This window comes from Microchirus variegatus (assembly GCF_963457635.1).
Source record: "Microchirus variegatus genome assembly, chromosome: 22".
NCBI lineage: Eukaryota > Metazoa > Chordata > Actinopteri > Pleuronectiformes > Soleidae > Microchirus > Microchirus variegatus.
In genome coordinates, this window is record NC_139823.1 from 5178846 (window position 1) to 5191914 (window position 13069).

At 39.9% G+C, this 13069-nt stretch overlaps 3 protein-coding genes across 3 annotated transcripts; all 3 read left to right on the plus strand.

The window, feature by feature from the left end:
• Positions 1-2804: 2804 nt before the first annotated feature.
• Positions 2805-5945, plus strand: LOC310943087 (toll-like receptor 7; the record flags this gene model as incomplete). The annotated part of the gene is made up of 1 exon (XM_083908598.1): positions 2805-5945. The coding sequence occupies one exon, from the start codon at positions 2805-2807 to the stop codon at positions 5943-5945; it is 3141 nt and encodes a 1046-aa protein (XP_083764724.1).
• Positions 5946-7962: 2017 nt separating this feature from the next.
• On the plus strand, positions 7963-10797 carry tlr8a (toll-like receptor 8a; the record flags this gene model as incomplete). The annotated part of the gene is made up of 1 exon (XM_083908428.1): positions 7963-10797. One exon carries the CDS (start codon positions 7963-7965, stop codon positions 10795-10797), a length of 2835 nt encoding a protein of 944 aa, XP_083764554.1.
• A 1062-nt stretch (positions 10798-11859) lies between these two features.
• On the plus strand, positions 11860-13040 carry tmsb4x (thymosin beta 4 X-linked). The gene is made up of 3 exons (XM_083908271.1): positions 11860-11968; positions 12470-12582; positions 12667-13040. The coding sequence occupies exons 2-3, from the start codon at positions 12483-12485 to the stop codon at positions 12690-12692; spliced, it is 126 nt and encodes a 41-aa protein (XP_083764397.1). The 5' UTR covers positions 11860-11968; positions 12470-12482; the 3' UTR covers positions 12693-13040.
• The last annotated feature ends 29 nt before the right edge of the window (positions 13041-13069 follow it).

Sequence of the window (13069 nt, forward strand, 5' to 3'; positions counted from 1 at the left end):
ACACATATTATATATATAGCTGTAGACAAATCACTGCAAAGGACAATACATGATCCAATAAAAGAACTGCATATGACTTTTTTATTTGCTGGATTCATCTTGCGTTTATGACTACTTTACACATGGACACATTAGTATTTTCCTGTCATTTTTTGTGAACATCATTTAAAAAAATAAAACTTTTAAACTGTCTATCTCAAATGACTTCTGTCTATTGGTGTCTGAACTCTGTGTATGGAGTCGTAACACACTACCAGCCTCTCATACAATGCCACAGTTTTAGATTTTGTGGTTATCTCAGTCAATCACTGAAGCATTAAAGCTCCCATAGAGTGGTCCTATCGCACATAATATATGTGAGTTATGGAGGTCTACTTACATACATTAACTTGTTTTAATGATCAAAAACCTCCTAGTTGCTGCAAACGAGCCGATCAAAATCTCTCCTCACTGAAGCTCTCGTCAGCCATGCTGTTTGACCGAAATCTCACCCCCAGAAGGCGAACTGTTTTGTGATTGGTCAGCAAACAAGAGCTTTCCCAACTGTCTTGTGATTGGCCAGGTACCTGGAAGTGACGTAATTAGCACATCAGCTCTCAGAAGTGCAGCTCCCCCTCTGGAACGGTGGATGCACTGCTACTCATTATCAAAACACTGTTTTAACAATGTTTAAAAATGGCTTCGCCACGACTCCCCGCCCTTTTTTTATGCCTTCAGTCAGAGGACACTGTCACAAGTGAAACACCTCCACAATGGACATTCTTCTGCTTCTGCGTTTCAATGTATGCAAACAGATTTGCCCAGACTAGTGCCCGGAGCAGTAGGATCTGCTGTTCAGGAGACGGGATCCTTGCGTCACGATTCCAGGCTTTTTCAGACCGCTTGCAGAGCCCGAGAATACAATAAAACCCAGCGTTTGGCTGAACTGTTTGTTTCGAAACTTTAGGGCTTCGTACACAAGATAATGGCGCAGATACACACCAAGAAAGCATTAATTGGAACTTCCGGTCTATGGGAGCTTTAAAACAGAATACCACAAGCAGGCAGAGTGACTTTTCTAGACTGAACACTTTCAGTTCCGCATTTGCATTACTCATTCAGAGAAGATGGTAAATCAATGTATAGTTGTATTACTTATGTTAATAATTTATTATTTCTCATGCATGAGTGGTGGCACTGCTTTTTGCATTAATGAGGATAATTGCCCATTTAATTTGCAGGTCTGGAAAGTCTGGATTGTTTGCACAATTGTATATGAGTGTAGACAAAGCAGATGTGTAATGTCTATGCATCTTGAACAAGAGTCTACACAGCCATGCTGATCTGTGAGGTTTTATTTAGGCACAGCATTACTTTGAGCTAAATGCTAACATTAGCATGCTAATAATCTGCCTGTTTAGTTAGTCATCCTGGTCTGGTCTCCCAGAAAACAATGTTGTTTTCCTTTTCTGCAAACCGTGGGAAGCATTCAATTTGTACACAGAAAGGTTAAATGTTAGGTTTTGGTCAAACCAAACATCAGACGATTAGTTGCAGATTGCTGTAGTGCAATATATGATGCCATTCTGCTGTCTTTTATGTTGCAATACAATGTGTTTTAATGAATAATACAATGTTATGCTGACAAGCAGACTGCGTTGAAATATTTGTTCACTGACATACAGCTGAGGCCGAGCCAAACATCAAATCATATGGTTTCATGCTCTGGGGACAACTGCGTGAAAATCCATTTCAAGCTATCCAAAAGTTGTTGAGCTATTTCCGACATGACAGACAGACAGACAGACAGACACCATGTCATAACATAAAATAGAACCCAAAGTTTGAATCTGTCAAGGGCCATTCTGTGAAGAGTTAGCATGTTCTCTTTGTGTGCACATGGGTTTTCTCCAGGTAGTTTCCCCTCACAGTCTTAAAACATGAAGAGATTTGAATGTGAATGTGAGAGTGAAGGGTTGTTCCTGTGCAAAAGACTGTTCAAGTCAATAAATAAACAAATAAAGGTGGACTATGTACAGTGCTTTATACTTTTTGGCCAGAGCATGAGATCCCATTGTGTCAGAATAGCATTTTCACAGTATAAGCTGGCAAACCTAAAAGTGAAACCCAACATGTCAGTTTCCCCTGCAGGCTCATTAGAAATGAAACTGCTCTTTCTACCACTCAGTGGTAGCAACTGAATAACCCACAATCTCCAGCTGTGCCTTTGAAACATACCAAGAACGAGAGACTACTCAATCCTATTTTTAGGGAAAAATCTCCATCACATTAAAGCACATGTGCCTTGTTATAATAAACAGCGACCATTATCAAATTGCGTTATTAAAACAGGAACTTTGGAAGATGTGCGGTTTGTGAAAATAAGGAAGTGATGCTGCCTAATTATACACACATTGATCCAACCCAGCCACCTGCTACTTTCATAACATTAGTTAATAAGTAATGATCAATGTTACAGTTCTTTCAGTGTGCAACGTGACAACAGAACTCATAGCAGGACCCCTTTTCAATCTTTCACGCCAACAATGCTCTTCCACTTGGTAAGCATATTTTTGTTGATATCGGCAACATGTAGAGCAATATCTGTATGTATTCTAATGCTGTCATGGTTGTAGACCACATAAAATAGAAAATGAATACTCATAGCTCTATTGTGCAGTAAACAGTTCATGAATAATTTATATTGAAAAAAACACAAACACACAGTGTGCTGTGTATTGTGAGTGTGTTGTCTTAGTAATACAACTGTATTGTGAAATGTCTTCTTGGAAACTTCATAGGGAAATGCCACAGCTTCTGTCCAGATGTGCGTGGCACTGCTGGCCCTGTGGTGTTGTCTCTGTGTATCAACAGTCAACGTTTTGTACCCAAAAACTCTGCCATGTGATGTTAGCGAGGCCATCGACGGGAGTGAGGTGAAAGTGGACTGTACCGAGAGGGGCCTCAAAGAAATCCCCAGTGGCATCCCCAGAGAAACCACCAATCTGACACTCACCGTCAACCATATTCCTAAATTAAACTCCTCCTCCTTCCACGGTCTACATAACCTAACTGAGCTAGACATGAGGTGCAACTGTGTGCCTATCAAAATCGGTCCCAAAGACCGCATGTGTACAAGGAGTGTGACAATAGAGGAAAACACCTTCACGAGCATGAGGAGTCTGCGTGCTTTGTATCTGGACGGCAATCAGCTCTACAGTATACCGAAAGGCCTGCCTTCAAATGTGATCCTGCTGAGTTTGGAAGTGAATCACATTTATTACATTTCTAAAGCAAACCTCTCTGGGCTCAGGAATGTTGAGAAGCTTTATCTTGGTCAAAACTGCTATTATCGTAATCCTTGTAATGTGTCCTATGATATAGAGCACGGTGCATTCTCTCAGCTGAGTAATTTGACAGTGTTATCCCTTAAATCAAACAACTTATCTTTTATTCCACACTATCTACCCACAAGCCTGAAGGAGTTGTATCTCTATAACAATAACATTCAAGAAGTCACTGCTGAGGACTTCAAAAACTTAACCGACCTTGAGATTCTAGATATAAGTGGAAATTGTCCTCGATGTTATAATGAACCTTTCCCTTGCAACCCATGTCCAAATAACTCACCACTCAAAATCAACAACATGGCATTTAAAATGTTAAGAAAACTGAAGATGCTCCGCCTGCACAGCAACTCTCTGACATGTGTGCCCTCTGCATGGTTTGTCAACACAAAAGAGCTTAAAGTGCTCGATCTCTCGTCAAACTTTTTAGCAAAAGAGATAGCAGTCGCCAACTTCCCACATTTCTTGCACAAACTCGAAGAACTGGACCTTTCATTTAACTATGAGCTGAGGCGGTATCCTCAAACACTGAGACTGAGTGGCGCTTTCTCTTCCCTCAAGTTCCTCAAAATTTTCAGACTAAGGGGTTTTGTGTTTCAGCAGCTAAAAGCAGAGAGTATTGATCCTTTGAAACACCTCCCAAACCTGGAGGTTGTAGATCTTGGTACAAACTTCATTAAAATGGCAAACCTTAGTATTCTGATGGAATTTAAAAGCTTTAAAATAATCAGCCTGTCTGACAACAAAATATCTTCCCCCACTGACAGCCAAGATGCTGTTGGTTTTACTGGAGGAGAGCCCTTAGACTGGTCTCCAATGTCAGCCGTGGCTCAGTACCAAAGTCAGGAAGTAAGAGAAATACATTACTTCAGATATGATGAATATGCCCGCAGCTGCAAAAACAAAGACAGAGAACTTGGGGTTGTTAAGTCCTTTGTTAAAAGTGAGTGCAGTCAGTTTGGCAAAACCCTAGATGTAAGTAGAAACAACATCTTCTTCTTGCAGTCAAAGTTTTTAGATCTTGGAGATCTGAGATGCCTCAATCTGTCTGGAAATGCAATGAGTCAGAGCCTGAATGGTTCTGAGTTTACCTACCTGTCCAATTTACAGTATCTGGACTTTTCATTGAATCGTCTGGACCTGCTCTACTCCACTGCATTTGAAGAACTAACAAGTCTGGTTATCCTGGATATAAGTAACAACAACTATTATTTTGAATCTGAGGGCTTGACCCACATGCTTAATTTCACTCGAAATTTGAAGAATCTCAAAGTATTACTGATGAACCACAATAAGATCTCGACATCTACAAACACAGAGCTGGAGAGTCAATCTCTTGAGAGGTTAGAGTTCAGAGATAATCGGTTAGATATGATGTGGAGAGACGGGGACACCAGATATTTTAAGTATTTCAAGAACTTAGTCAACCTGACAGTCCTCGACATCTCTCATAACAACCTCAATTTCATTCCAGAACAAGTGTTCAGCAGTCTACCAGACAAGCTGTCCGAACTCTACATCAAATCTAACAAATTAAAAGCCTTTGCTTGGGAGAAACTCAAGTTTCTACAATCTTTGCAAGTCTTAGATCTCAGTGGAAATTGTTTAGAGACCGTTCCAGTGCTATCGCACTGTACCAAATCTCTCAAGAAACTAATTTTACATAAAAACCAAATACAAAAACTTGTGCAAGATTTCCTCAAAGGTGCTTACAACTTAAAATATCTGGATCTTAGTTTCAATAGAATACAGCACATTGAAGAATCCAGCGTTCCAGATTCTGATAATCAGATGGAAATGCTCCTTCTGCATAACAACAGATTTATGTGTAATTGCAATGTCACATGGTTTGTAAAATGGCTCAATACCACCAATGTAACCATCCCCAGACTGGCCACAGATGTGACCTGTGCAGCACCTGGTGCACAAAGAGGTCATCCTGTAATCTCCGTTGACCTGCTGGCCTGCCAATACAACTATTTGCCAATCATTCTCTACACTATCATGACTTCCCTTGTCCTCAGCTTCCTCACCCTGTCCATCTCTAGTCATCTCTTCCTGTGGGACGTCTGGTATATATACTATTTCTGTAGGGCCAAGATTAAAGGCTATGGCCGCCTGTACTCCCAAAGATCTGTCTATGATGCCTTTGTCATATATGATAAGGAGGATCCTGCTGTGTCAGAATGGGTGATGAAGGAGATGTGCGTTCAGCTGGAGAGCTGCGGAGACCACAGTGTTACACTGTGCTTAGAGGAGCGGGACTGGATCCCTGGAACTCCTCTAATTGACAACCTGTCCCAGAGCATCCACAGGAGCAACAGGACTGTGTTCATTCTCACCAACAAATACATCAAAAGTGGCAAATTCAAGACAGCTTTCTACATGGCCCATCAAAGGCTAATGGATGAAAAAAACGACGTTATAGTACTGATCCTTTTGGAGAAAGTACCGTGCAATTCAAAGTACCTACGCCTGCGGAAGAAACTGTATAAGCGGTCTGTGCTGGAATGGCCGACAAATCCTCAAGCTCAGCCATACTTCTGGTTCAGCCTGAGAAATGTGTTAGCAACTGAAAGTCACAAACAATACAACAACCTTTTCAAAGAGACATTGTAAGTGCTCCAGTGCACTTAAATACTTCTTTAATTTCAGATTGTTCTGTATGTACTTCTGTGTTTTGACAATAATGTGTACGATTCTCACCAGGGAAACTGCCAGCATATCACAAAAGAGGGAAATGAAACAAGTACTTCTTCATTTCACATGCTACTTTTGTCAGAGAGGCTTTCTTGTCTTTGTCAACTGGCCAGTTTGTTTGCGTGTGTTTGACTTCAGAAACAGTAGTATGTATTTTTAAAAGAATCCTATGCATGGTAAATATGTAGATAGCTGATGTCACAAGAAGCAGGTATAGCGATAGATAGCTGATTTCAAATGTAACCTGTGAGTTTTTTCAAAGTTACCATTTAAGGATCATGAGGAATACATTCAATGCATGCACAATGGTGAGTTTTACTGATACAAAGTTATCTGTACTTTTTGATGTATTTATATGTACTGTATATATATAATGATGCTGTTATTCTATAATTGTGTGCTACAAGCTTTAATAATACTCTGTATGAATTTATTGAAGAATTGAAAACGTTTGGGGGGTTTATACAATCGATAAAAATAGTTGACTTATAATTTAAATATTTGTTGTAAATATAACATTACATTTTTTATAGGTGTGAGAAGGAAAATTACATCATTTGTTTCACCTTTTTACCTTTTAATTTTAGACATAAACTTCAGTGGTGCTAATAGAAATTCGTTTTTGTCTTTTTGTGTTTCAAAAGTGTCAGCTACGTATTTGAAAGACGGATGTCAAAGTAAGACTATTTGGGATTAACACATCAGTTTATATAACGTAATAATGTAAATAATGTAAAGTGTTTACTTACAAATAGGAGAATAAGAAATCAAAAAATAAGAAAGTGGTGTTTAGTTCAGTAAACCTTATGGTTTTGCAAATGCATAGAATGGTGACAACTATTTTATTTCTTAATACTGTGTTGACATTAGTGATAATTTTTATTTATCGCTGCGACTGCATTTTAATCATCTACCTTTACCTCAGAAATGCTACATGTTGACGCAATGCATCGGTTTTTGTGCCCCTACAACGATAATGTAATTTTCAAATGTTTGAAGTGCCAATCCAGTTATTTCACTTACAAAACAATGCCACCTGCTGGTTACACGTGCCATGACGAGTCGCCATGATGGCTGAAGCCTTGTGGTAACTCAAGAGAGATCAGTGAATGTTCAGTCAGACGAGAAGAAACGATTACCCATGCATTGATGGAAAAAAAATGAAAGGATATATCCTTTACAGGGTCTCTGCAAGTTTCAACAAGTCAAATTTAAGACTTTTTAAGACTTTTTCAAGACCATAATGAATACAATTTAAGACCAATTTCAAATCCATACGTGCAACAAGTACAAAAGGCATGAAGGAAAATTGGAGCCACATATCGTTGAACTTGCACTTAACCATATGCAAGAATTTGGCTTAGCTGTTAGCGGCTAAGCGGTGGCCTACTTTTGTTCTGTTTTGTAGTTATGTTATTGCATCCTCAAAAAGCGAGACTGAAGTTTATGCATGTTTTAAATAAAAGTAACGTTGATAGATTTTTAAGACCTTTCCAAATTGTTTTTAAGACCTTTTATGAGATTTTAGGAGAATCTAAGACATTTTAAGGCCTTAAATTCAAATGATTGGATTTAAGACTTTTTAAGACTCCGCGGATACCCTGCTTTAATATGAGATGAACTTTACAATATACTGTATTATCTTCTGCCTCTTACACGTTTCATTGTTCACCTGTAGACTGTGACGTGTTGGATGCTCATGCTGCTGTTCTGTCTGCACTGTGAGTTCAAACCTGCCCCACCTGCTGCATGTGACCCTCAGAGGATGCCACCACAATTCCCTTGTGATGTCACATTCTGCAATGACTCCGAGGTGATTTTTGACTGTGGAGGGCGCCATCTGCACCAAATACCTCATGGGATCATGACGAATGCAACTGAGCTCAACTTATCAGAAAATAACATAACAAATATTTCCGTGAATGCATTTCCTAATATGTTGAATTTGACCAAACTCAATCTGAACTGGGCAAACAACAACAAAGGACTTCCCATTGATGCAAGCGCTTTCAAAAACCTGACAAACCTGAAACATCTGAAATTGACTGGCAACCGCCTGAAGGATCTCCCCGTCAATCTCCCCCTCAGTCTGGAAATCCTTGATCTAAACATGAACAATATATCTTTGGATAGCATGAACCTCACTCGCTTAGCAAACATCACAAAGTTGTGGATATCAAAAAACTGCTACTCGTGGATTCCCTGTCACAGATCTGTGACAATTAAGAATGGCAGCTTTGCTGTTATGACCAAACTGCAGGCTCTGGATTTGTCATTTAACAACTTAACCGAGGTTCCCAAAGGATTACCTCAGTCACTGCAGTTGTTGAAGATTGGATCTAATCAAATACAACAGATAAATGAAGATGCTTTTGTGGGGTTATTTAATTTAAAGAAACTCTTACTGCAAGGAAATTGTCCAAGATGTCAAAATGCACCATATCCCTGTGTTCCCTGCAAAAACATTTCTCTACACATCGATTCTTTAGCATTTCACAATCTAACACAGTTAGAGATCCTGCACCTGGGAGGGAACTCATTAACATACTTGGAGCACCGCTGGTTTGAGAGGCTGCACAACCTGAAACAATTGTTCTTGTCATTTAACTTCTTGCAAAATGCAATTGTTAATGACGCAAAATTTCTTAGAAATCTTTGCAAACTCGAAAAACTTGATCTCTCTTTCAATTTTGCTCTCAAACTCTACCCTAAAACACTGAATCTTTCACATGACTTTTCATATCTGGTCTCACTAAGAACTTTGCATTTAGAAGGGTTGGTCTTCCAGAATATTGGACCAGGTACACTTAGCCCTCTGTATGAGCTTAGAAACCTTTCTGCACTGAACTTAGGGACTAACTTCATTATTCACTCTGATTCGACCATATTCAGCAGATTACGCACCTTGAAAATGATATACCTTGCAGAAAACAGGCTGTACCCCATTCCAGTGAAAGATCCTCCACCTCCGAATGACAACAACGAGCTGAGGTCAGGCCTTTCAATTTCACCCCTACTTAAATCCTATCCAAAAGATTTTTCTTATGAGATTTCACACAGTCTTGTCAATCCAGTGTGCTATGACTCTGGTCGAGTACTAATCTTAAGCTCCAATAATCTTTTCTTCATTTCTCCGCAGCAGTTTGATGGCTATGGAAATATTGCATGTCTCAACCTCTCCGGAAATGGATTTTCAGCAGCACTTAATGGCACAGAGTTCTCTTCGCTGCCGAATCTGACATACCTAGACCTATCTTTTAACAAGATTGATCTGGCCTATGACAATGCCTTCAAAGAACTACAAAATCTACAAGTGCTGGACCTCAGTTACAACTCACACTACTTCAAAGCATACGGGATAACGCATAATTTAAATTTCTTAAAAAATCTGCCAGTTCTGAGAGTGCTTAATATGAGTCACAATTCCATTTCCACATTAACAACAAAACAGCTGTCGAGCAAATCTTTGACAGAACTTCAGTATACAAATAATAAACTTGGCTACATTTGGAAAAACAGAGACCACAGATTCCATATGCTTTTCACTAATCTTACTAATTTGACATATCTGGATATATCCAAAAACTACATTAAAATGATCCCAAACGATGTTTATAAATATTTACCGCGTAACCTCACCAAACTATGCATAAGCAATAACTTGCTCACTGAATTTAAATGGGACGCACTGAGCTATTTCTATCAACTTCAAATTTTAGACCTGAGATCCAACTCTTTAGTTGATGTGAGGGGCATAAACTCAAGCATTACTCAGACTTTGACTTTCCTCGATTTGAGCGATAACCATATTTTCCACTTGGATGATGGGTTCATAAATGGGCCAAAAAGCCTTAAGACTCTCAGCCTTAGCGACAACAGACTCACCACCGTCAATCAATCCACCTTCCAACCAAAACCCAATAATCAGATCCATACGTTGTTCTTGCAGGGAAACCCATTTCAATGCACCTGTGATTCCTTAGATTTCATTCTGTGGCTTGAAAACAGTAACAACACAATAAAAATTCCAAGCCTGACCACTGGGGTGACGTGTGACACACCGGAAAACCAGAGAGGTCTAGCATTGATATACTTTGACATTAGCCAGTGTGTAAATGACCACCAGGCATTCCCGTTATACATTCTCACCACTACCTTCATCATTGCTTTTATGTTTGTGGCAACTGTTGCTCACCTGTTTTACTGGGACGCGTCATATGTAATACACTATATGAAAGCTAAGTTGAAGGGATACAAAACTTTGAACTCAACAGACAGTTATTATGGTGTCTTTGTGACATATGACACCAAAGATCCACATGTCTCTGAATGGGTAATGAGAAATCTGCGGGTGAAACTGGAAGAGGAAGGAGAGAAGCATCTCCCACTGTGTCTGGAGGAGAGGGACTGGGTCCCAGGAGTCCCACTGGTGGACAACCTCACTCATAGCATCAGATACAGTCGCAAGACCCTATTTGTCTTAACAGAGGACTATGTTAAGACTGGGATTTTCAAGCTGGCAATGTATCTGGCCCACCAAAGACTACTGGATGAAAATGTGGACGTGATTGTTCTGCTTATGCTCGAGCCAGTCCTGCAGCACTCTCACTTCCTGCGCCTCAGGAGAAGGGTGTGTGGGAAAAGTGTTTTAGAGTGGCCGAAGACAGCAGCCGCAGAGCCCTGGTTTTGGCAAAACCTGAGGAATGTTGTCAGAGTAGACAATCAGTTTATGTGCAACAAGATCTATACAAAGTACTTCACTAACAGGTGAAGCAGGAAGTTCTACGGCAAACGTGTGGGAGTAATTTATAGATCGTATGTGGACAATATAATCTTTCGTTTGTTTGTTTGTTTGTTTTGAAAGCACTGTCCGTATGTAATCCTTCACTTATCACTTTGGTTGAGACTTCAGAGGCATACATTTGTGATTGTTTGGTAATTTATGTGTAAATATTAAATTGAATAAAATAATCAACTGATGTAAGACCTATGGCCACATATGATTATTTAAATGTGTCATCTGTTCTACATGTAACTAAGACATGACCAGTAGACAAAAGGCAAAGTAGGTTTAGGTCTAAATCTTTTGAACAATAATAATAATAATAATAATAATAATAAAAACAGTTCTTATATTTGCCCCAACTTTCAAACCATTATTGCTACACAGAAATCTGTATCCTCTCTCCAGGTCTATTTGTGTCCCTCCCTGATGATATAAGCCTAAAGGTTGGCAGTTGTTAAATTGAGTTTTCTTTTTTAATTATGTTCATTGTTTTTACTACCCCTTCCGTTCTTTTCATCAATACATTTGGAGATGTACTTCTTGGCACACACTGCAATAATAAAGAGCCTACTGTGAGGTGGATATAATAAATAAAATACTAAATTAACCAACTATATCATATAGAAGTATCATAATATAAATTCCATGTTTCCGTGGTTATTACTTCACTTGCCCACAAGGTGTCGTCATTGTTCATTCTGTAAGTAGGACACGTCGAAAGTGAATCCTAAAGTTATTGTCCCCACTCACAAATCCATATCGCAGCCCATTTTTTGTTCGCTTTGTGAAGACGGACAAACACTTGGTAAAATGATATCCAGGCCTTTTATACTCGAGGAGAGTCTCAGCGCACAGGTTTCCGCTCTCGCCTAACCTGAAACACCAGGTCACTGCTTAAACCATAGACATTTTTGCTAAATTTAAAACGAAGATTTTGTCAAACCCCCTCCTCAGTTTGTGTATAAGTGATGTTTTACTGTCACGGGGTGTCCCCCCCCCCTATACCTGTTTGCACAAAGGCAGGTTTTGGAGGCGGGGGAGTGACGTCAGGGGTTTATTTGCATATTGAGCGGTATTTATAGGGTGGGCGCAGCTCAGAAGAACACTCTGCAGCAGCGTAGACACTTCATCCTAAAGCACGCCGACAGAATCTCTGGTAAGTGCCTCTCCATTTCTGATGATGTGATATTGAACAAATCACGTGTGCAGCGAGTGTCTGTTGCAAGCTATGATTTAATGCGAAAGGCGTAATAGAATAACAGAAAACTGTGACCTAGTTCGACAAAGACATTTGAATGAACGGCTGCTTTGTTGCGTGGTATGTGAAAGCTCGCGCACGCTGTATCAATCTAATCCGTTTTAAATCTAACAGTCTGTGTTAATGTAGATGAAATTTAACACTATTGATCAGAGGGAGAGATCGCTGTGAGTGTTTAAAGGCAGGTCAGTGGTCCTTCACTGCTGCACATGAACAACAAAATCTCTTCACAAAGCAGCCCATTGAGACACATGAGGTGTAACGCGCTCAGCTGGAGTTGATTATACATCAGCAAATGGGCTTTTTTTTACGCTCTCCCATTGTGGGCTTCTAATTGGTCGTTCCTGTGTGCTTTAGGCGTTAATTTAAAAGATGATCATATTTACTATTTATTTCCAGACCATCTGCCAACATGTCTGACAAACCCAATGTCGAAGAAGTCACGTCTTTTGACAAGACGAAGCTGAAGAAGACTGCGACCCAGGAGAAAAACACACTGCCGACTACCGAAAGTATGTGCCACTCCCTGTTTAACATGATAACTCGTGTAGCTCTATGAGACTAATAATGCAAACTTTCTTCCTTTCCATTTGCAGCCATCGAGCAGGAGAAGTCAGGATGAAGGCCAGTCCTGCTGTATGCCGAACATTCCTCGCCCCCCTTTTTGACTTTCCAATGTGCATTCCAAGTTGGAGTACCCTTTTGACCAAAATAATGGCTGCTCAAATGTGTACCGCTCGCTTCTCAGACGTCCCCTTTGTACAGGAAGGAAGCGTGGGTTCCTGGTCATCTGTTCTTTGCTGCGGGTGACGGTCTTGTGTAAATTAAACAACTGGGACGATGCACATGATCTGAAGCTCGACTCTACTCTGGCCACCTGTGGATGATTGCAAAGCAAATTTGTTTTGTTTTTGTTGTGGGCCACTTAAACTGGAATGTTCAAATATGCAAAATAAAAAATGTAAATTGACTTGAGAGTCTTTTGTGGGTTTTCTGCAC